At 35.4% G+C, this 23,784-nt stretch overlaps 1 protein-coding gene across 1 annotated transcript in view; it reads right to left on the reverse strand.

Annotated features, from left to right (window-relative positions):
* Window positions 1-334: 334 nt before the first annotated feature.
* IMPACT (impact RWD domain protein) overlaps window positions 335-23,784 on the reverse strand; it is a 29,144-nt gene continuing 5,694 nt past the window's right edge. The window contains exons 5-11 of the mRNA XM_046671977.1: window positions 17,227-17,312; window positions 13,401-13,484; window positions 10,919-11,016; window positions 8,702-8,775; window positions 5,288-5,378; window positions 3,638-3,772; window positions 335-2,888 (exon numbers count right to left, since the gene is read on the reverse strand). Coding sequence (XP_046527933.1) covers window positions 2,820-2,888; window positions 3,638-3,772; window positions 5,288-5,378; window positions 8,702-8,775; window positions 10,919-11,016; window positions 13,401-13,484; window positions 17,227-17,312 — 637 coding nt within the window. The 3' untranslated portion in view covers window positions 335-2,819. The remainder of the gene's footprint in view (window positions 2,889-3,637; window positions 3,773-5,287; window positions 5,379-8,701; window positions 8,776-10,918; window positions 11,017-13,400; window positions 13,485-17,226; window positions 17,313-23,784) is intronic.

A 23,784-nucleotide genomic window follows, 5' to 3' on the forward strand; every position in this document is an offset into this window, starting at 1 on the left:
AGTTTTCCACAGCTTTGACTGGTATTTAAGTATATTCTAATACAATGCTAATGGGGGTATAAATAATAAAACTTTTCTAGAGAACAGTTTGGCTAAACCAATCAAGCTATTAGGAAGGTGCAAATATTTGACCAAGAAATTCCATTTCCAGGAATTTTTCCTAAGAAAGTAATCAGAGATATATACAAAAATCTATATACAATGTAGTTTTCCACTGTTTAAAATAGTGAAAAAATGGAAAAACTTAAAAACTGGAAATAAATGGGGACTAGTCAGTATATTATGCTATATCCAGAAGACAGAATACAATGTAGCCATAAGAAATTAAGCCATAGAAGAATATTTATTGACATGGGAGAATGTTAACAATATACTTTTATATGAAATATGCAGGATACAAAACAGTATATTCAGTTTAATAACATTTTTCATGGAAAGAAAAATAACCATATGTATGAAAATCATGCATAAGAAAAAAACAGGATGTACATATCAAATGTTAATAATGGTTATATCTCTAGATATAGGAATTAGAGGTGATTATACAATTTTCCCAATAAATTTCACCTGCCCTCCAAACAGCATCTGCTTCCTATGACTCTTTCTTGGTTGTGATTAGTTTGGTACAATTCTCTTCAAAGAGGCTGTTTCATGATATATATCTCCAAATTATACTGCTATTCCCACTTAAAGAGTAGATGCTACTTGCTCTTATACACTGGCATATGGAGAACATTTTTAATTAATACAATATACTATTAAATACGCCACAGCATAGATCCAGCTATAGAAAATTACTTAGAGAATTTGAAAATCCTCTAATTGAGAGAAATTGTAAATACAGAAAAAAGATAGCATCATCGGTTAGAAGTCCATAATTGTAAAGTGAAATAACTCAGGCTCCAGAATTGGAGACTTTCGAATCTCTCTTTACTACCTGACTTTGGGCAAAGGATATTAGGGTTTTTAGTCAGGAAAGTGTGGTTAATTTCGTAGACAGAAGCAAAAATAAGATTTTTTTAAGTAGGGGAAAATGAGATCACAGATATAAAGGTGCTTTTGTTTTCTATGAAGACCAAAATAAATGTTAGATAAATAGCAAGAAATTCAAATTTGGTGTTACAGAAAAATTAAGTCCCACCCTTCTGCAGCATCAAATTCTTACTGTTTTATGTCTTCTTTCACAGGTTTGACATGCCCAAATTGTCAAATTATTTTAATACTAATTAATGGTCTTTAAGTTCTTTAATTATTTTAACAGTTAATACACAGGGCATTAATTAACTTTTCATGGAATCTGAAGTAAGTGTTCTAAATACATATAGGTCACCCTCTGATGCCCCTGGATAACTGGCAACATCAAACACACTTACAACAAATATAATTTAGATTTCAATTCTCAGAATCCATCCTAGTGTAACGTTATTGACTAGATTCTTATCAGAAATACCAAATAAGGATGTTGGATCTTTTAAAGGTAAACATCAAAGAACAAAAAAACCTATCTATCTGTGTTTCCTCTGAGGCTTTCCAGCTCCAGCACCATCCTAAGCTGCCTCCAATTTCTGCTCCTTCCCTTTGGAAGGGAATCACAGGCAAATCTGCGATCAATTAATAATTTTTAATAATTGTTTGCAATCATATATGAAAGGGAACAGTTTTTTTAATATATCAAAGGTAAATTTATTGTCTAGATGCCTAGAGATAAATCACACAACTTGCAGATGAAAGAAGAAACATAAAACACTGATGAAAAGGAAGATTTGATAAGAATGGAAAAAAGACAGGGATTTTCTTTGTTTTTCCAATCAAAACGTTTGTTCCTTTTCTCCACAAAGTCATGGAACCGAGGAAGGCTGGAGCGCAGATGGGAATAGTGCATCACGTTTACATAACTACACAACAGACCCTTGGCCGCCACCAGTGTTGTTCTGCCATCTCCATGCCTTCTATAAATGTCCCACTGACCACAGCATAGCTTCTAGTGTAGTTCTGATTCCTCAGTGAAGATCACAAGAAAGTACTTCCAGGTTGTTAGAAGAAACCACAGTGTTACACCAACACATTTCAGGGGTGGGAGGAGACTACTGACACTCCATATTTATTGCTTGACATTACAAGAATTAAACTAAAAAGGTAGAGACTAGAAAATCACTTTTTGCAATTTCACTATCACCAATTTGCAGACAGAAATTGAGGCATAACACTGATGCTAACAAGTATGTTAGATGAATTATCACTTCAGCACATAACTGCAGATGGATACTCCTGGATTTTCACTTAATCCATTACTCAGTGATGAACGCTATAAAATGAAAGGCGACATACTTATGAACTAAAATCACAAGAAGAAACTCTCCAAGATCAATCTTCGATGAGCCTCTATTCCAATAAGCCATAAAGAGCAGTAAAAGGCAATTTTCATTTAACAAAATGAGAGTCCCAATGACAAGAAATCAGATATTTATATTCCCCTGGAGACATTTCTTCTCCACCTAACAAAGGCACTTGACATGTACTGAAATGGACAGTTAATTCAGGTACTGCCCTGGGCAACTGTTACCTTCCTAAAATTAGATGAAGTGGTGATTAAGTTCAAATTAATTTTTCCGAATCAGCCTGAAACATACATGAATATATCACAAGTTCTCTATTTTTGGCAGATGATATAACCAAAGAAGAAAAGATAACGTTGGTGTCCACAATGAATTGGCTGACTTGAGCAGTCCAGGATCCTCTCTCTGCACAATACACTCCTTGATGACTGTGGAATTTCTATGTAATTATAGGCAAATTAACCTTTCATATACTTTCAAGTATTAATGTTCACTCCTCTTCTTGTCTTTTTTTACTTTTTTGTTCTTTCCCAAAGCCTTAGATGACTCCTCCTGGAAAAGACACAAATCAATGTACTATTCTCCCCATTTATATAAAGATACTGGCTTAGGAACCTTAAATCTAATCATACAGAATATGTATAATAGTGAAAAGTATATTACTTCCATATGCATTACCTTTCTGTTTTACAGGGCACTTTTGCTTATAGTGTATTTTAGTATTTCCAAAATAATCAAGGAAAACACTCATTTACCTAATAAATTTATGTTTGGATAATTTCGATATTATTTAATCTATTGTCCACTTTCCAAAGTAAGGCAGCAAAGTTTAAATAAAATAGATATGAATATACTTATAAAATATGAAACAAAAAAACCTCAAAGTATAAAGGAAGAGGCATCTGAAGGCATGCCGGGGAAAGGGAAGATGACATTCCCAGAGAATGTCAGAATTTTACGAATGTCTAAAAAGAACATCTAGCTCACTGTAGCATTAGCTACAGCCTCTCTGGGCCTCAATTTGAGAGAGTGGAAATTAACTGGTCTTTAAGGTTTTTATAAAACTCTAAGAATCTATGAAATTAACATTCAAAGGGATGAAATGATCTGCCCAAAGTCACAACTGCCCAGTCAAACGTTTGACTAGAACCTAAGTCTCCAGTTTCCTAGTCCAAAGGTTTTTGTAACACACTATACATTCTGATTCATTCCTAATTTTCTCTCTTTTTTTTTAATTTTAATTTAATTTCACAGGCAATGGTGAGAAACTTTCTGGATATAGTATCAATATAGCCACTTACTGGTGAGTTTGTGTAGTTCTTCTCCACGAGTATGTTTCTGGCACAGTTGTTGATGTGTTTAAAGCGATCAGGTCCTAGCAGAATCCCTCCAAACCAGCGTGATACTACCACCATGACATTTCTCACATTCAAAATCTGTTATTTTCAGAAGCAGAATTAGACACACATATAGGCATGTACAAAAGCGAGTTTGGAGAATGAAATAACCCATATATAAAACTGCACATAAAATTTCCTGGTGACCTTAATGGCAGAACCACATGAGTGAGCAGAGTGAGATTACTAACAATTCAGGGGATAAAATGTGAGGATGGGAAGAGAATTTGGAAAACAACCACTGTATGACAGTGTCCTTGAATTCCAAACTTTGGGGCAACCGGGCAGAGTGAAGGGGAGATCATGCAGGTAGGGTTCCAGTTCTTGGTGACTTCAACCAGAATACCTCAGTTTAGGCAGCCATTTACCCCTAGGCCAAACAACACAAAACCTGCTTCTGAACAACTACTAGAGAGAATGGGGCTGCATGAGCAATCACTGGTGCCTCCCAGTAAGGTCTTCCTCAGTTTAACATTTGTCAAATGCTGCCCTTAACGTGAAGCCCACCAGTCTACAGGCCTGACCCCCACAACGAGTTCCTATCAAGGGAATGGCCTGGTTAGAAAACAAACCTCCACATACAACAGCAGAAGAAACTACAGCAACTACCTTAGAGAAAAACCAATCCATTCTTAAAATTAATGGACAATTAATGACCACCAGACAATCCAGCAGCATGAAAGAGAAAGGACAAGATAAACAAACTAAAATGGACCAGAAAAAATTTAAGGGAGAAAACACCTTAAAAAAAACAGAAACTCTAATTAGTATAGTCAGAGAAATTTTAGAAGATACTGCATCCATAAAACCAGAACAGTACACGGGGCTGGCCCCGTGGCCGAGTGGTTAAGTTCGCGCGCTCCGCTGCAGGCGGCCCAGTGTTTCGTTGGTTCGAATCCTGGGCGCGGACATGGTACTGCTCATCAAACCACGCTGAGGCAGCGTCCCACATACCACAACTAGAAGAACCCACAACGAAGAATATACAACTTTGTACCGGGGGCTTTGGGGAGAAAAAGGAAAAATAAAAAATCTTTAAAACCAGAACAGTACACTACGAAAAATAGAAATTGAGAACAAGAAGTGGTTGCTAAAAAAATTTTAAATTCAATAGAAGCTTTGGAAGACAGTCAAGAAAATGTCTCAGAACATAAGGCAATGAGATGGGTAACTTTAAAAAGGAAACATTCTGGATCTATCCAGAAGGTCCAAGATCCAACTAACAGAAGTATCACAAAGACAAAACAGAGAAAATAAAGGGGAGGAAACTGTCAAAAAACAGAAAGGAGGAGCTTCTTCAGAACTGAAGACAATCTTCTATTGTCTATGATTTAAGAACTTGAAAGCACAGCACTTGTTATTAACCTTTTGCTTTCTTCCCCATATCCAGTGGTTAAAATTTTCTATCAATGATTAAAAATTAAGTACTAATTAAACCAAATGTATCTCCTGTTATATAGTCTCACTGATTTACTTATTCCTAAATGGAGCTCTGTTTGTTGAGAAATTTTATGGCTCATAGAACGGGATTAACAAGGTTTAACTTACACTCACCTCCATGAGATGGAGAAGACGCCCGCCAGCTGCTGTTTCCCCATCATCCTCACAGTCCTGTAAGAAGGTCTGTTTATCCTCACAATATATTCTAGAAATACATACAACAGTGTTACACTTTGAAACCTCAAAATACTAACAAAAGTTACTCCTTCGTAATTGTTGCGATCAATTTACTTTCAAAATAAGCACATTTGCTATTAAAAAATCCTTCTTGAACTATATATTAGATATATTTTCACTATCTACTATCCAGTATGTTTCATTTTTTATATCTATATAATATTTATATTATATATAATAAATATCTATTATTTGTATATTTATTATATTTATATAGGAACCAAGGGTGCCTCCTTAAAACAGAAATGCTATGATTATGGTTAGGTGAGTTTACATATCTGACAGTTCCCAACTTCATCTAACCTTGAAGCTATGAGGTTATATAGAGTAGTCACTGAAAAACATTTATTGAGAATATACTGTATAGATGCATTATACACAATAGGCACTATGAAATGATATAAAAGAAGTAAGTGGCATACTCCTGTCTTCAAAGAGCCTAAGATCTAGTGAAAGAGACAAAAAGTATATTAAAAATATGGAGGTGATAAAACCAATATGTTAATATTTTACACTTTTTTCATATCTTATTGTAGGCATCAAGCATTTCTCTATCTTCCCAATTCTGACTAAGAATTATAAGATTTACTTTTCTCTATAATTTTCCCAGGGATCCTTATCAATATCAGATAAATCATGGTAATTTTACCCATTTAAATTATCTAGAGAGTTAGCATTTGGAATAATAATGTAGGGATACATCATAGTAGATTAAGCTTGGCATCAAGTGCGACAGAGAAACAGTGCCAGTTAAGGTATGCCATCTAGTGGATTTCTTAGGCCCCTACAAACGGTACCATCTAGGACTAGGCAAATGCAGCAAAGATATCTTTCCAGCTGTGACTGTAAGAGGTCAGATACTACCTCATCTATACACCTAACTCAATTACATTAACTTTACTATAGCAATCATATTCATTCACTCATTCATCATTCCATCCACCAATCCATCTATTCGTTAACTCAATATTTACTGTCCACCTACTATGACTAGGCTCTACTATTATTATTTTTCTTTTTTAAAGATTTTATTTTTCCTTTTTCTCCCAAAGACCCTCGATACATAGTTGTGTATTTTTAGTTGTGGGTCCTTCTAGTTGTGGAGTGTGGGATGCCACCTCAGCATGGCCTGACAAGCGGTGCCACGTCCGCACCCAGGATCTGAACCAGCAAAACCCTGGGCTCCCGAAGCAGAGCGCGGGAACTTAACCACTCGGCCACGGGGCCGGCCCCCTAGGCTCTATTATTACTGAGTTGGCCTCATTTGAAGAAAAGAAAGTACTACTAAACAAAATTTTATACGTCAAATTTAAAGCAAAAAGCAGTCAGCGGCTGGTTTATATTAGGCTTGTAATTATAATCTAACACCATAATTTTATGGAACAAATGAAGAAAATTTGACTACATAACCAATACTGTTAGGTTGTGGAAAAAAACGCAACACTATGGACATTTTCACTAACCCTTTCCTCACATGCCAGGAAAATAATGAGGCAGCACCCAAGAGCTGTGTGTCCCAGCAGTCTGAAGAGCGCTCCGTAACTTCAAAGTGGGAATACAGCCCCAGAACCAGGAAGTAACCCTAAAAGGACCCTAAGCATTCAAAATACACAACACAAAGTCCAGGTACCAAATAAAGGTCAATTATTTTACTCCCAATGGGGTCTTTCAAGACTCCTTTGTGCCTTTTTAGTCTTATCTGACACACAATTCTGACAAGCTAAGCTCTTTCATTCCCAAGAACCAATTATGTAAGGTGCTAAGGTGAAGGGGCTGCTACATGTAGTCACAATGACATTTGTGAGAAGTGACAGCTGATCACCTATTAATACGCAAAACTACCAAAATATAAGAACTTAACTTCAAAATCTGGGGCTTGAAATAGAATATCTGGCACATTATTTAACTTTTTGATAAATTAAGATCAATATTATGTACAGCAATTGTTGAAGGTGCAGCCACACAGCATGGAGGAATAAAATAGAGATAAATGAAATTAGATTACCAAATTCAGCTCTGCCACTTAACAACTATGTGATCTTGAAAAACTTAACATTTTTACAGTAGCAGAGTTGCTGAAATAATCAGAATTAACTTTTATAAAGTGCTTGCCACAGAGTAGGCAGTCAATAAACATGTAGGATAAATAAATACTATTAATACTCTTCCAGCACATTTTAATACTCCCTGCAAGCAAACATAGTCTAATCCCTCATTTTTATATTGATGACCCTAACTCATTAAGCAAACATCAAAGTTCTGTTCAGTGATACTCTAGTAAGTAGGGAATTATATAACAAACAGTTTTTTGTAAGTTTTGGCATTTAGAGGGATATGACTTAGTAATATTAAAAACTCACCTATCCAAAGAGATGGATTTTTTAAAATTTTTTTGAGTTTCAGATAGTCTAGATTTTATAAACAGTCTCAACCACATTTTAAGTTTGCACCAAATCCCTATGTCTATATTCTGATTTATTACAGTCCTAATCCATGCTCTTTTAAGTCTGTACTAACTCACATATTTAAAAATATACCCTTCATCTCTTTGCTAACAAATCAGCAAAGATTTGTGTAAAACCTTAGTACTCAAAACTAAAAGGCATGTAGTAAAAGAAGCTCTCTTCATTCACTGCTAATGAGAGCATAAATCAGTTTAAAAGAAAAACTTTGGAAAAAACTTGGCAATGTGTATCAAGAGTTTCAAAAATCTTCAGACTTTTTAAATAATTCTGTCTAGGAATCTATTCTTTCTTCCTTTTTAATTATACCCCCATTTCATTTGAAGAAAGAATCTAGAAGCAACCAGAACTTATCCTGAGGAAGTAATCTAAAAAGTATACAAAGATGTTCATGGGACTATTCTTTACAATAGTGAAAAATATAAAAAACTAAAACAAAAAGGATATGGTTAAATAATTGTGGTATGGAGCCTCAAACAAATATTATACAGTCATTAAAATAATGCTTATAAAGCAATTATAACATGAAAAAATTCTTTTGTTAAATCAAGAAAAAACAGGATACTAGGATAAAGCATTACAAAAATACACTCTGCATAGAAAAGACAGAAAACATATCAAAATACTATCAGTTACACTTAGTGGCAGAAAACGGCTGATTTTCCCTCTGATTCTGTTTTTTTCTTTTCTGCAGTTTCCAAATATTCTACACAATTATTACTTTTATAATGGAAAACAACACAGAATAGCTATTATTTTTTAAAATCATGTATCAGTTTCCCCCATTTTTTACAAACTGCACATTCCTAAAATTGTGATGATCACTCACCGGTACGCATAGACGTTGTGGGTAGCACTAGCTATTTTCTTATTCTCATATAATTTGGCGAGAACCATTTTCACCTTAAAAACAGCAGTAATATAAATAAACTAATGTATACTTTTTATTTGCTCTGTAAATAAATGCTGGAAAAACATCTGAAAGCACATTGATATAAGTACTGTTGTACTGAAATCATTATTTAAAGAATCTACTACACTCTGAAAAACCCATTTCCAGAGTTTTCTCCTCATTTTAGGGGCAGATAGTGATACTCTCAATTGGTATAAAAATGACAAATCTGGTATTTTTGAGCCCCAATTATCAACAAATATTTGAGCATTAACCATGTCTAAGGTATTTGTACATGAAAATTTTTTCTCCAGGTAGAGCATTTTAAATGTAAATAGGAGAATTTCTAAAAATGAGTTCTGAAAATTCACCAAATTTATCTATCCAATGTGATAGATGCACAATAATGGTATATTCCAAATATTATAAAGCTAAAACTCTTTCGGGGCATCACGTAAGGTTCACAGAGGAACATGAACCCAGTCTTGAAAGATAAGTGGCAATTCTTCTTCATCAAAAGGGAAGAAGAGAGGGGTAGTGCAGAAAGAAGCCATTCCATTCACAAGAAACAGCATGTGCGAATGTACCAGACTTAGGAAATAAAAATAAAGTATGTTTAGTTAAATTGGAATTTCATATAAATGAATACTTTTTTATTATAGGTATGTCCCATGCAATAATGTTTACTTGAAATTCCAATTTAAGTAGGTATTCTATATTTTATCTGACAACCCTAGCAGAGACATAAAAGGGGTTCAAGAAGTGATGAACAGTCTTATGTAGCTGTAACTTAAGAGTACGAATGAGAAGATGATAGCAGATGTATCAGGAACGAAAAAGCTAGGGTCCTAGCACAAAGGGCCTTGTATAACAAGCTTAGATTTTTCCTTGTAGACAACGGAAATCAGCAAAGATTATGTGGGGGGAATGGTGACAGGTGTCCTGATCTTTCAGAAAGGTAACTGGCAAGGAGTATGGAAGAAATATTGAAGAAATACTGGAGGTAGGGAAGACCAAGCTAGAGTCAGGGAGACCAACTTGGATCAGAAATTGTGCAATCTTGTGTTTATCATTTTTTAAACTTTCAGGTTCTCAGATTCCTGATCAATAAAATAAAGAAGACATTGACCTCTAAGATTTGTTTCAGGTCTCACAAATTATGATCTTGTAACTCTAAGTGACTACAATCAGAAACAAAGAGGGTCAAGGATGAACGGACATAGAATAGAACGTCTAAGGACCCCGACAAGAAGATTATGAGCAACAGCCAAGGACAAAATAGGGTTCCTCAGAGAAAAGCGCAGAAGCCTGCACCAAAAACTGCTGTCTTGACCACAAGTCACTGCAGAAAAGCACTTCCTCTCCCAGAGCCTAATACAGAGTGAAAGGAGCCCAGTACAAAGCAGTGTAGCCCTAGAGGTCAGGGTTCTAGAAGAGCTTAGAGAGGAGAGTCGCTGTTGAGACCAAAGGGAAGAGACTAACGCTCAAAACCTATGCTAAGTTAATGAGATTTTTTGTTGTTAATTTAACTTTATAGGTAGTACTGAAATTGTCTCTTACATCAATAAAGTTTAAAAGAAGCTAGATTATAGCAGCAAGGAAGAAGAAAATGATTCTGCTGTAAAGAGAGTGAAAAAGACAAAGACTAGGAATACTGTTTTTGACTGAAAAGTCTCCCATTTGATATACCTGGGTGGGAGTTAGGTCACCTAAGATCAGGAAGCAGAAAGGAAAAGGAATTCAGGACAGGAAAACAAGGCTAAGCCAGTCTGTCCAGTGTCCCCCTAACTGGGCAACAATGGAACAGACTTGGTTTTATAGGACTCTCACGCAATAGGACAAATAATTCTTTTTAACAAGCTATTTAAGCATCATAATTTTCCACAACACCACAGTGGGTTTTTCCTGTTTGAAAATCCATTTGAGGGTAAGTCCTAATCAGAATTCAGATAAAATTTTGAAAGCAGTGAAAAACAGAAACAAAACAAATCGTCCATGATTTACAGTAATTTCAGGGTAGGAAAATAAGCAAATAATTTTTATGTTACATGAAAATTAAACATAATAGTAAAAATAAGGATATTATTGCAAAACCATTTACTCGACTTACTTTGGTAAAACAACATCAAAGTGAGCCGGACATGGTAACTTTACCTGCTTGGGACAAACTACTGGAGCCAAGTGTGCCTGAAAAGTACTTCTTCGGTCTGTAATAGGAATGCCATGATCGATCAGAGGCAATTCTTCTATTTCTATAAATTTAAAGAATTATATTACTTTTATTTTTAAAATTCTTACATTCAAATACTGAAAATTTGGCAATGGTGTGTGGAGGGGGGTTCGGAAAAAGACATAAATTATATTGCAAATCAACCCAAATAGCCATTAATAGTTGTCTATTAAAATCAAATTCTAATTTTAAGGGAAAGTTTCCAAATACATTGTATGTAAAACTACTTGACTTATAAATGATTTTCACCTGCCAAGGTCACCCAGTGGAAGCGGTGGGTTGGGACTCAAATCCTGGACTATTGAAGTAGTATAAGTTGGTATAACATCTAATTTTCAAGAATATAAAGGGGTCGTGAGACCAAAAAGATTGACAGCTGCTAAATACCACAACTTATGTAGCCATTGTACTGCGGATGGACCTCTGGGTTGGGAAACCTATAACTTTATTTTGTATAGCTGTAACATACAGTAGTCCTCCCTTATCTGCAGTTTTGCTTTCCATGGTTTCAGTTTCCTGCAGTTAACTTTGGTCTGAAAATATCAAACGGAAAATTCTAGAAATAATTCAAAAGTTTTAAACTGCACTCTGTTCTGAGAAGCGTGATGAAATCTTGGACTGTCCCTCCTGGGACATGAATCATCCCTTTGTCCAGCAGATCCAGGCTGTATATACGCCACCGGCCCATTAGTCACTTAGCAGCCATCTCAAGTTATCAGACCAACTGTTGTGGTATCACAGTGCTTGTGTTCAATAACCCTTACTTTATTTACTAATAACCCCAAAGCCAACTTTATTATTATTGCTGTTAATCTCTTACTGTGCCTAATTTATAAATTAAACTTTACCACAGGTAGTACGTATAGGAAAAAACATCGTATATACAGGGTTCAGTACTATCTGCAGTTCAGGCATCCAGTGAGGGTCTTGGAACGTATCCCCCATGGATAAGGTGGGACTACCACATGTCTTCTGCTAATAAAACTCTTCCTACTTCATAGGATTGAATTAGATGTATCAATAATACACCAAATTGGTATTCAATAGAGTATCAAGATTTCCAGTTATTCTGCCTCTTAAACAAGTTTAAGAACCACTAATTTACCTTTAACTATGTTGAGAAAATGACCAACTATCCTGGCTGCTGCAGCTGCCCCACTTAGGATAAAAAGTCATTCAGGAAGAAAGAATTAAAACTTTTTCCTATTCCTATTCTTTAATCTGTTGACTCTTACCAAGTCAGTTTGCCTTAAAATTGATGAAATATTTCAACTTAACATGTGTAACAACATTTCTGGAGAGCTTTAAACAACTTGCCAAAAATCACTGCACTGATTAGTGGCAGGACTAGGACAAGAAACCAGGTTTATGCAGGATGTTTTACCTTCCCCCGATAGTGTCCTCTTCTTGAACAGACTGTGACGACCATACTAGTATAGTACTAAGGTCAATATCAACAGGGTGCTGTTTATTAGTACTGATTTTCACTCTTTTTCCTTTAATAGTGGATCTTGTTTCCCAAAAGAAATCATATGCCAAATCCACAAGTATACAAATGAATAAAATGGGAGCTACTTAGATTGAAGCAGGGGTAGGAGTCCTGGCTCATCTTCTCCACTCTTTCACTTCCTCTTCACCCCCTTCCACTAGTCCTGAGACACCATGCAAGAACTTTAAACCTTCATAATACTCATTAAAATCTACTGTAAAATGGCAGAGGAAACTCCTTACCTGCAAAGAAAATGAATGTTCCCTCTGGTTTATCACATTTTTGTAAGAGACTTGAGAAAAATGACGATATCATTCAAAATTTTAAAATACTGAAATGGAACATACTGTCTGATAAAAACATAGAGCTGGTCTATCACATCAACCTATTCATAAGGTGAATAGTACTTAATTATGGAACAAATCTGCTTAAGCAGAATGGAAAATCTTAAAGGCATTTTATTAGCTTTATTTCAGTGGCTGCACCTTCAATTACTATATTTGGATTTGTGAGCACAGACTAAAATTTACCTGTGAGCCATCAGAAGAGAGATCAGGATTTCAAAATGAAATATAAAAACAGGATGTGAATTGAAAACATTAACACAGCTTTTCTTAGTTTCAATTTTTCCCATCACTAATTCAAAACTCTACAAAGTAGGAAAAAAAAAAAGTAAATTTCTATTTTTCCTCACCCGTCTGACAGACCTACCAAACACTAAAATGGCCAGCAGGCAGGAAAAAATTAATTCAATTCTCTGCAAATTAATAACTATTTCTTAACATGTGAGTGTTTACTAAATTTTTATGCCATTCCAAAAACAATACATAATATTACCATCCCACTTTCCTCAAAAGAAACATGTTAGTAACATTATACCTATTTAATTTTCACTGATATCAAAATCCAGTGCTTACCTGGATTTTCTAACTGACATGCTAAAATGAGATCATCTTCACATTCAACATCGTCCTTTTCAGTTTTCTTCTCTATGTCTGGGCCTATGTGGATATGCAACATTATGAGTTATCTACAAAGACAATACAAAATTACACCTAAAAAAAATCATTGGTCTTGGTCTCTAAATATCATTCTTCAATAGAAGGAATCCAGGTTGATTCCAAGGTTGGCGCAAGGAAAATACAAAATGAGCCTGGAACATCTTGTGATTCCAGAAAGCAAAGAAATGCTCACAAAAAGATGGGAGCTTATAAAAAGAACACAGGAGCCTACCTGAAGAAGCTCCTAAAGGCCAAACCTGGAACAATTTGAGCAAAAAAATACGGATAATATGGAATTTTAACGCATGGAATCAAATAATATACATGAATTCATACTGATATAAATGACTAATCAAATGAATGGGGAGAAGAGACATCTCTTCCTCACAATAGAATTCCGATTAATAAATGTCGAAGGAGAAGAGGAGGTAAGAATCACCATTAGGCAAACACCACAGTAATAAATATTGTTGACAAGATACACTAATGGATTCTAAAATTACTGAGTGAAAGTTTAAGTAGAAATAGGATATTAGCATAGCTTCAAAGTATCTCCCCCAAGATAATTATCAACTACAAAGGGAAAGACAGTAACTATGACAGTTAATTTTACATGTCAACTTGGGTAGGCCATGGTACCCAGATACTTGGTCAACACTATTCTAGATGTTTCTGTAAAAGTATTTCTTGGATGGAATTCACATTCAAATCAGCTGACTTTGAGTGAAGCAGATCGCCTTCCATGTGAGTGAGCCTCATCCTGTTAAGGTCTTAACAGGAAAAACACTGAGCTCCCCAGAAAAAGAGGGACTTCTGCCAGCAGAAAGCCTTCTGATTTGAGCTGCAACACCAATTCTTCCCTGGGTCTTCAGCCTGTCAGCTTAACCTGCAGACTCTGGACTTGTCAGCCTCCAGAATCTTGTGAGCCAATTCCTTAAATCACTCTCTCCTGCTCTCTCCCTCCTTCTACCCGCCCCTCCCTCCTTTCTCTCGCTTTATAAATATACAGACACACACACTCACAGACACATATATACATAATACACACACATCCTATTAGTTTTGTTTCTCTGGAGACTAATACAGTAACTTTACAATGGAGACTCTGGCAGATACCATCTTAACCAAGGGATCAAGGTTAAACATCACAAATAACAAAGCATATTCTTATCATGAGCTCCTGATATAATGCATTGTGAAGGACACAATATCATTTTTATGGTTTTCTTGCCAAAATGCCTAATGTTACTTCGATTATGAGAAAAACAATGGACAAACCCAAATTGAGGGACAGTCTACAAAACAGTTGATCAGTGTTCTTTAAAAGTGTCAGGTCATAAATGTCAAGGAAAGACTGAAGAACTGTTTATAGACTAGAAGAGAATAAGGAGAAATAACAACTAAATGCAATGTAGAAGCCTGGTCAGGATTATCTAACAGCAGAGAGGGCATCAGTGGAAACATTAGTGAAATTGGAATAAACTCTTTAGTTTAGTTAATATTATGCCAATGTTATTTTCCTGTTCATGATGATAATACTATGAGATGTTACTAGGGGAAGCAGGGTCAGGAATATTAAGAGAGGTCTTTGTACTATTTTTGCAACTTTTCTCTAAGTCTAATATTAGTGCAGAATTTTTAAAAATTGTAGGGACTGGCCCAGGGGCACAGTAGTTAAGTCTGCATGCTCTGCTTCAGTGGCCCAGGATTCCTGGTTTCGGATCCCAGCACAGACCTACATGCCACTCATCAAGTCATGCTGTGGTGGCCTCCCACATATAAAACAGAGGAAGATTGGCACAGATGTTAGCTTAGGGACAATCTTCCTCAAGCAAAAAGAGAAAGACTGGCAACAGATGTTAGCTCAGGGCCAATCTTCCTCAACAACAACAAAAAATTATAAATAACTGTATATAATTATTTCAAAATTTAATATTCCCAGAGTAGAAAAAACATGATGAAATAATAAAAAATAAATTTATACTGAAGATAACAGCAAAATCAAAATAAATTATTTGTCAAGTGGGTACCCTAGAGAGAAAACTGTCATGAGATATCCTGATTACTAGCTTCTGCTCTTACTAGTTTTCAGAATTATTAATCCTTCCATTTTAACATGAAGTCTATAAAATCAATTTTTGAGTAAAAACTTCCAAACAAAATTTCTAAAAATTATAAATTGTATAACACAAATCAATAACTCTAAAATTTGAAGAGTGGCTAAACTAAATTATGGTTATCGGTGGGAAAGGGAAAATATCATTTTTAAGATCAATAATTTTTAAAATTTCCTGAGAGTTGAGTGATCCCAAACTATTTTTAGAGTCCTAAATTTTTACCCGTGTACATTCCATTTTTGCAATTGCCCCACACTATAGAATGGTGGACTGGCAAAAGCCAATTTTGCTTTGAGACTACTTTTCTCACAGATGCCCTGAAATGCTGCAAAACCAGAACACGGATCATAAAAAGCTAAGGAAAATACTTCAAAAAACACTGTCACATGGACAGAATATCTTCATACCATTTATCTCCTTGATTTTAATGGAAGCAGTAAAAACATTCACTTCTATAGAAAAACAGTAAAATGCTCTCAAAAAATATATACTACTACCAATTTTAAACTTATACTGAGGGCTGGCCCAGTGGCACAGTGGTTAAGTGCACACATTCCACTTCGGCGGCCTGGGGTGCACTTGTTCGGACCCCGGGTGCAGGCATGGGCGCCACCTGGCAAGCCATGCTATGGTAGGCGTCCCACAAATAAAGTAGAGGAGGATGGGCACGGATGTTAGCTCAGGGCCAGTCTTCCTCAGCAAAAAGAGGAGGATTGGTGGCAGATGTTAGCTCAGGGGTAATCTTCCTCAAAAACAAAAAAACAAAAACGTATACTGATTTGGCTAAGGGAGTCCTAAATAACTGGTTCCCTGTAAATAATTTTCTAAAAGATTAGTAAATAAGCTATTGGTTTTTTGTTTTAAATCCCTCAACAATTCTCAGTGATAACAATAAACCTCTATTTGGAAATAAAATCGGGTTAAATAGAGTTATTTTCGTCTCTTAAAGGCCTTTGTGGTAAGTGGAACAAAGACTAGCAAAGTAAACAGGAAACATTAGAAATTTCATGTTGTCATATACTTAATGATTCAATAAAAAATAATAATAATAGAGCAAAATTTCAATTTCCAAATGTACTGAAATTAGATAGCAGTAATGGTTGCACAACTTTTGAATATACTAAAAACCATTGAATTATACATTCTTAAAGGGTGAATAATTGTGGTGAGTTACATTTCAGTTTTTAAAAAATCAATTTTCAAAGTCAATTTTTATATCCTAAATATCAGTCAGTGTGTTTTCCAAAGTTCTTTTTCTATAAATACTATACTCATTTGAAGGTAATGTCTAACTTATATAGTCCAATAATTCATAAAGAATGTTACATGGCTCCTATTACCTTAACAATAGTCAAAAAAGCAGAGATTTTTTGACCCAAGTTCTTTAACCATAAAATTCTATTTCTCTAAGAGTATAATATGAAACCAAAGAGGCAAAAGCTTATAGAAAGAAATAACCATTGATTACATGAGTAAACAAACTTTCCAGAGAAACATAATATTTTAACATGCATAGAACCATAAAACAGAATACAGATTTTCACTAAAAATTTCAATTAGAATATCTACACTAAAACTTAATTACTGTAAGTTAAAAGAGCATTGATAATATTTTTCAATCCTACCTGGTTCTATCATCTGAGATTTTTGTATTAGAAAATCTCTTATTTTCTCCACCCACAGGTAAAGAATACTTTCACCAATATTTTGCCTAAACAAAATACAGGGGGAAAAATTCGTTATTTAAAAAAACTTTCTTCTCAAATTCAAGAAAATACAGATATATCTTCAATCTAATAAATATGCAATCTAGCCACGCCTTTTAAAAAAGAATTTATTAAAAACATGAGATTTACTAACATTTGTGGATGAGTATTTAATATAGATTGTTTACATCAACATTAACAATCCCAACTGGCTCCAAAATTAACATTGCTTATTTAAACTAAGCAGAAGAATTACAATCAAAGAGGGGAAAAACAAATTCTGAACTTAAACTGGATGAATTTGATAGATGTAAATGTGATTTAGTTTCTATCAGTAGATACAGTTTCAGAATTGATGTCCAATCATCGCTCGCTTTTCTAAACTTTTTGAACAATTTCAAACCACTTATTTGGTATACTTATTTCAACCAAGAACGCACAGTACTTGAGGAATTCCCTCAGAGAGCCAACTGACAAGACTTAAAACACAATCGATGCAACAACTTTATACTCCTATTTTGTTTTTGACTAAAATATTCTACTGCCCAAATTGATTCATTTTGGTTCCAAATAACGTCTGCCTGCCTCAGATAATTGAATCCATCTCAAAAGATCTTTGCACAAAAGAACATATCATGGTTCATGTCTATCGAGTTATGTTAAATGATGGCAACAGCAATAAAATAAAGACCCAAGTGTCTACTCTTTAGGCAATGACACTAATTTTAGATAAGTTTTAGTTTGTGTGTTTAACAAAATCACCTCACTACTTCATAACAACACCTTACCCCCTTCCTCTAAAAGTTCCCCTTGAAACCATTATCTCCCTTTATCACCGCTCATCAGTACCCACCAAAGGAAACTTTCAAAACAAACATACAGAAGAAAACAACACTGTTCTCAAATAATTCTGTACCCGCAAACCCTCCCCATCTCACCCACAACTCCTAAGCACTAAAACCATCTTCTGTGTGCTTTGGTAACCTGTCTTTTTAGAGAGCAAAAGTCATCTGGAAAGGTTTTAAAAAGTTGAGAATGCTAGTTGAGTTTCTTTTAAACAATTGCCACTCCCATCCCCTATTCTCAATAAAAGACTTAGAAGTATAAAGAGACAGAAAGGCAAAATGTATTGAGTATATCCTAAGCCCAAAGTACATTATACATATCAACATATTTAATACTCATTATTGTCTAATGAAGTAGGTATTATTTCCCAATTGTACACTTGAGAAAACAGACCTAGAGAGATCAATAAACTTGTCTAAGACAGTCTTATAAAAATACGAAGCCCAGAGCCAGAATGGGAACGCAGACTTACTCCAAAGCTTGGGTGGCCCACTGCATTTTGCTCTCCTATCAAGCAGCTATGCCCTTAGGCAAGTAAGCTACCTGAACTCTGAATCCCAGTTTCCTCATCTACAAAACAGAGATTTAGAGCATCTTGTCTTACTTTACAAAAGTAGTTTCTTTTCAAGTGAAACTATCTTAATTCACTCAACAAATCTTTAAGGGCCTGCCCTATACACCAAGCACTATAGCAGCCCTGGAGGCATGGTAGGGAATGAGAAAATTGGGCCCCTTATCTCAGTGTTTGTAATCTTTATCCTTACAAATTTATGGTTTTGTATGTAATTCTTTCCATCTCCTAATCTCATTCTTTTGAATTCCTCACATCATCATCATCACCAAAAGTAGTAATGAAAATACCTAGTGTTTACTGAACACCTACTGTATAGAAGACACGGAGAAAACACTTTGTTACCTTGCTTAATCCTTACAACCACCCTTTGAGACAGGAAAATCATCCCTCTGTGAATATACATTCACATTCAGACTTGTTTTTGTTTTTTTGGGGGGGCGGGGACACCTTGGAAGAAATTTCACAATTAATAATTAGTTTTTCCAAATAATAAAGAAGAAATTAAACCTTAACTCCAAATCTCCTCTCCTCTGGCCCATGGCTTCCTGCAGAATATACAACAGCACTTCTGCCTAACATCATTTATTGAATGCTTCCTTCTTCTCTAGTATTTAACAAGACTTCCTGAAATCCAGTGTAAGTTGTAGGGCATGTGAAAGGTTTCCTGAAGAAAACGAAAATTATTCTTTCCTTTGGACCCCAAAATTCTATCATGGTGGTGGTTTTTTTAATTTGCTGTTGTCATTACTACCGTATTCATGTTCTCTCTTATGACAATAGTTTGTTCATGTATTTTAATTATCTACCAGGATTTGGAGGTTTTCAAACTTTTGCCATCACTATAATGAAATCTCTCACAGAATGAGAAACAAATTAAGAGACAAAAGCTGGGAGTCCTCCCCGCTGTGTCTCTCCTCCTCTCCTGCAATGGTCCTGGAAGAAGTCTGCTGAATCTAAGGACTCACATGCAAAATCTGAGAACTGCTCATTATAGAGTGAAATGTTAAGTTGTATTTATGAAATTAAATATGGTAAAGTAGCTAAATATAAAAAGTCTGAAAAAAATTTGTTTCAAGTTAAATAAAAGACCACCTTGGATTAAAAACTGACATTTTAGTTGAGATACTTTGTGAGTAACTATACTCAAATAACTACTATCCAATTCAGAAGGATCAAAACAAAGTCAAGTGACTCTAATTTTACTTGTGGCTCTAAGTTTTGTATCTTTAATTTTCCAATATTTATATTTTTCAATTTAAGGGTAAAGTTACTCATTAAAATGCACTACTGAGTTGTGTGACCTTAGACAAATTACTTGATCTCTGAGTTTTCGTCATCTCATTTTCAAAACGACAAAGGTGGATGATGTGATTTTTTTAATAAGAACAATAAAAATGAGAGCTGCTAAAGTACGTTATATGAATTATATCATTTAATCCTCACTACTTTATTACTCTATTATCCTCATTTTATAGATGAGAACACAGACTATTTCAAAAACGGACTCCAGAAGCCTGACCAAGATAGCCTTAACCTCAGGTTAACTTCAGACAAGCACAACTTCCTGACTCTAGACCCTGACCTCCCTTTTCTTACAGCATTTTCTTTAGAAAACTTGTTATTAGAATTCTTTCTTTGTTCTTTTGGGATTATGGACATCTTTCTTGATGACTCTTGTCAGTTTTACAACCTAGGAATGTCTTCCTCCAGGACCTGGGAGCCATCGTTCTGAAATGTAATCATCAAGGAAGACAGCGCCCCCGTCTCCCAGTCTCTGGGGGAGCAGAGGAGCCTCACTTCTGATGAGCAAAAAGTAGCAAACACACAGAAACACATTCGCAAACTCAGGAAGTAACTAAATGTGCTGGACACATCTCATTGACCAACCTCCCTCCAACAGCCTCCAGTACTTTTCTACTAGCTCATCCCAGCCCTTAAAAATCCCTCTGCTTTTTGCTTCAGGAAGTTGAGTTGCGTCCGAGTTCTGGCCTCTCCCCGATTACAACAGCCTAGAATAAAGTCTTCCTTACCTGTTTAACTTTGTCCAGTGCAACTGTTGCTCTGACAAGCCTCATTCTCCAACTTTCAAATCTAAGACTACACGATGCATCAAAACGTGAAGAACTGTGGAAAATTAAAATAACCATTCTCCTGGATTTTAAATTAAGGACTGCTGAAATGGACCATCATAAATTCAAACACTACAAAAAAATTTTAATCCCTTTCCTTTTCTCTTAAGCAACACCAATTCGTATAATGTTGTAAGTATTTTTATGTTACTTACCTTTTGTATTACTAAAATATTTTCATATATTCAAAATGTCCATATGCACACTATTCAAACAAAAATAATTATGATAAGCAAACTAATCTTCATCTAATCAATCACCAAATCCTAGTTTATATTCTTAAGTATCTCTTCAACTGACGATTCTTCTCCAACCACCTTCTTGTTGCCTTAATCAAGGCCTTCACCACCTCCCTCCTGAGTTACTGATTGCTCTTCCATGGTGCCCCTTCCCTCAAACTCTTCACAAGCCATCCTCCACACTGCCACACAAATCTGATTACATCACTCCCCTGCCCAAAACATCTAGAGCCTACACCTACAAGATAATGCCCAAACTCCTGATCCCGGCTTGTAGGCTTCTTCTTACACCTACCTCAATTTACACACCTGGTATCTTAAACTACTTGCTGAACTCTGAACATCCCAGGTTGCTTCACATCTACGTGATTCTGCTCATGCAGTTCCTCCTATCAGAAAACCTCTCTTCCTTTGACAACCTGGCAAACACATGCTCAAAGGTCACCTTCACAATGGAACCCTCTTTTACAACTTTATCCATATGCCCAGAGACAGCCTGTTATTAAAACCTCTAACTATAGCACTTAGTCCAAACCTACTAGCAATTATGTCACTATATTATACTGGTACACATCTATCTTAATTTTTAAATTCCAAACTCCTAACAGAGTGCCAGCATATAGAAGATACTCAATAAACGTTTACTGGAAAAACTTAGGTTTCTGACTTCTTTACCTCCCGACATAAGAGGAAACAAAGCATAGCTGCATCTTCTTATCTAGGAAAAAATCAAATTTAGCATTCAAAATGATGCTAAATCAATATGAAAATCTCAATAGTGTAACAATATTTAGAACACAATGAAATTATAAACATTAAGAATTATATTCACACATTTACCTAATATGTTTAATTTTCAAAGACCAAGAAGATTTTTTACTTGCTGCCCACTGCTGGGATTTTATGGAAAAATATGATTAAAAGTTGTCACACAAAACTTTTAAAAACAGAACGGGTATTTCTATTTAAACTACATGTGTGAAAATAATACCATTGGACAGTTTATTCAAGCACTTTTAATAAACAAGAGACCATGAACCATATTCTGGTTTTAGAACAAGCTGCTTTCTAAATTATGACCCTTCCTAATTCTCAAATAGCTCAACTGCACTTGTTATGGAGAACAGCAACTTGTGTCCTATGGAACAGTATCTCCCGAGTAAAGGGGGAACTTTCTGGACAGAGAAAAGGCAGGTAGGAAGCCATTTCAGAGTGCATGACACTGTGCATAGGGAGGAGAAAAATCTAATAGATGCATATGATTAACATGATGGAAGCCAAGTATGGGAAGACTTTCGAGAAAGAGGAAGTGTTCACCACCACCAAAAGTTAGTCCAATAAGATAAGAAGTGAAAAATGACCATAAGATGCACAATTACATCATGGGTGAGCAAATTTGCAGTATATTTATCTTAGTGTACTTTAAGGAGGGAAAAAAATTGGCAAATAAGCATAAATAAAAGATTACAGAAAGAAGTTTGTTGAGGGCACAAAAGTTGGAGCGACAGTAACGTTAGGGACAGGTATCAGAAAACATTTAACTGAGGAAATAAATAATATTTATATGCTGAAGACGACGAATCACTAAATGACGGCATTCTTTAACGCTATGTCCAGTTCTTGGTTACTTCCAGAGTCCAGTGTAAACCTGGGACTCAAAGAAGACCACACTTCCTACAGGAAAGAACTAATAGAATCAATTCCATGAAGATTTAGTGGTTTTTTTAGTTAAATATTTTGGAGGAAAAGAACCATAGCCTAGATCCCAGGGATACAAAGGGAGTACTCTCGATGTGCCAAATGGGGTGGCCACCTAGAACATGTAAGACATCCTTACCTGTTCCTGGACTACAGTGAAACTGATATTCCAGAACATAATTTGTTTTACTAAATTAATATATATCACTAAAATTAATCCAAATCACAGTCATTTCTTCTCTGGACTACTGCATTAACCTCCTAACCCATGTCTCACATGTATTCTTGCACCCTTCCAATAGTTCCTCATATAGAAATAGAATGTTGTTTTCAAAACGAAAATCTTATCATGGCATCACACCGGTTAAAAACTTTCTCTGCTTCCCAGGGTCTTAGGATAAAGACAAAAATCCAGAACTTGGCCTACAGGACTCTGCATGACTTCCCCTATCTACTTTGCCAGGTCATTTTCCCACTGTACTCCCTTCTCTCTGCTCTTTTCTACTCTTACTTCATACCACCATTACTTTTTGTTTTGAAATGTGCCAAGCTCCTTGACACAGAGCCTTTGCACATGCTGTGGCCTTTCACTGGAGTTTACTTTACCCAAGTAACTCAGCTCTTAAATCAAATAAGCCATCGCTAACCTCCCAGACAAGGTCAGGTCTTGTTTCAAACTCAATTAGTACTCCACATTAATATCTTTCTTTTACAGAACTTATCACAGTTACAGTTCTACATTCATTTTTACATTGTTGTGAGTAATCTCTCTCCCACCAGTAAATTCTAAATGCCATGAAAAGAGGGACCATTGCTGTTTTTGGTAACTATGTGTAGCCAGGATCTAGTAGAGTGCCTGCCATATAGTACTTGTTGAATGAATGAGTGAAAAATACAGTAAATCTATAGATTCTCAGTCTTTTTAAAAAAATTTTTTACATCTTATTGAGGTCATACTGGTTTATAACATTGTGTAATTTCAGGTGTACAT

The sequence above is a fragment of the Equus quagga genome, chromosome 9 (assembly GCF_021613505.1).
Source record: "Equus quagga isolate Etosha38 chromosome 9, UCLA_HA_Equagga_1.0, whole genome shotgun sequence".
Lineage (NCBI taxonomy): Eukaryota > Metazoa > Chordata > Mammalia > Perissodactyla > Equidae > Equus > Equus quagga.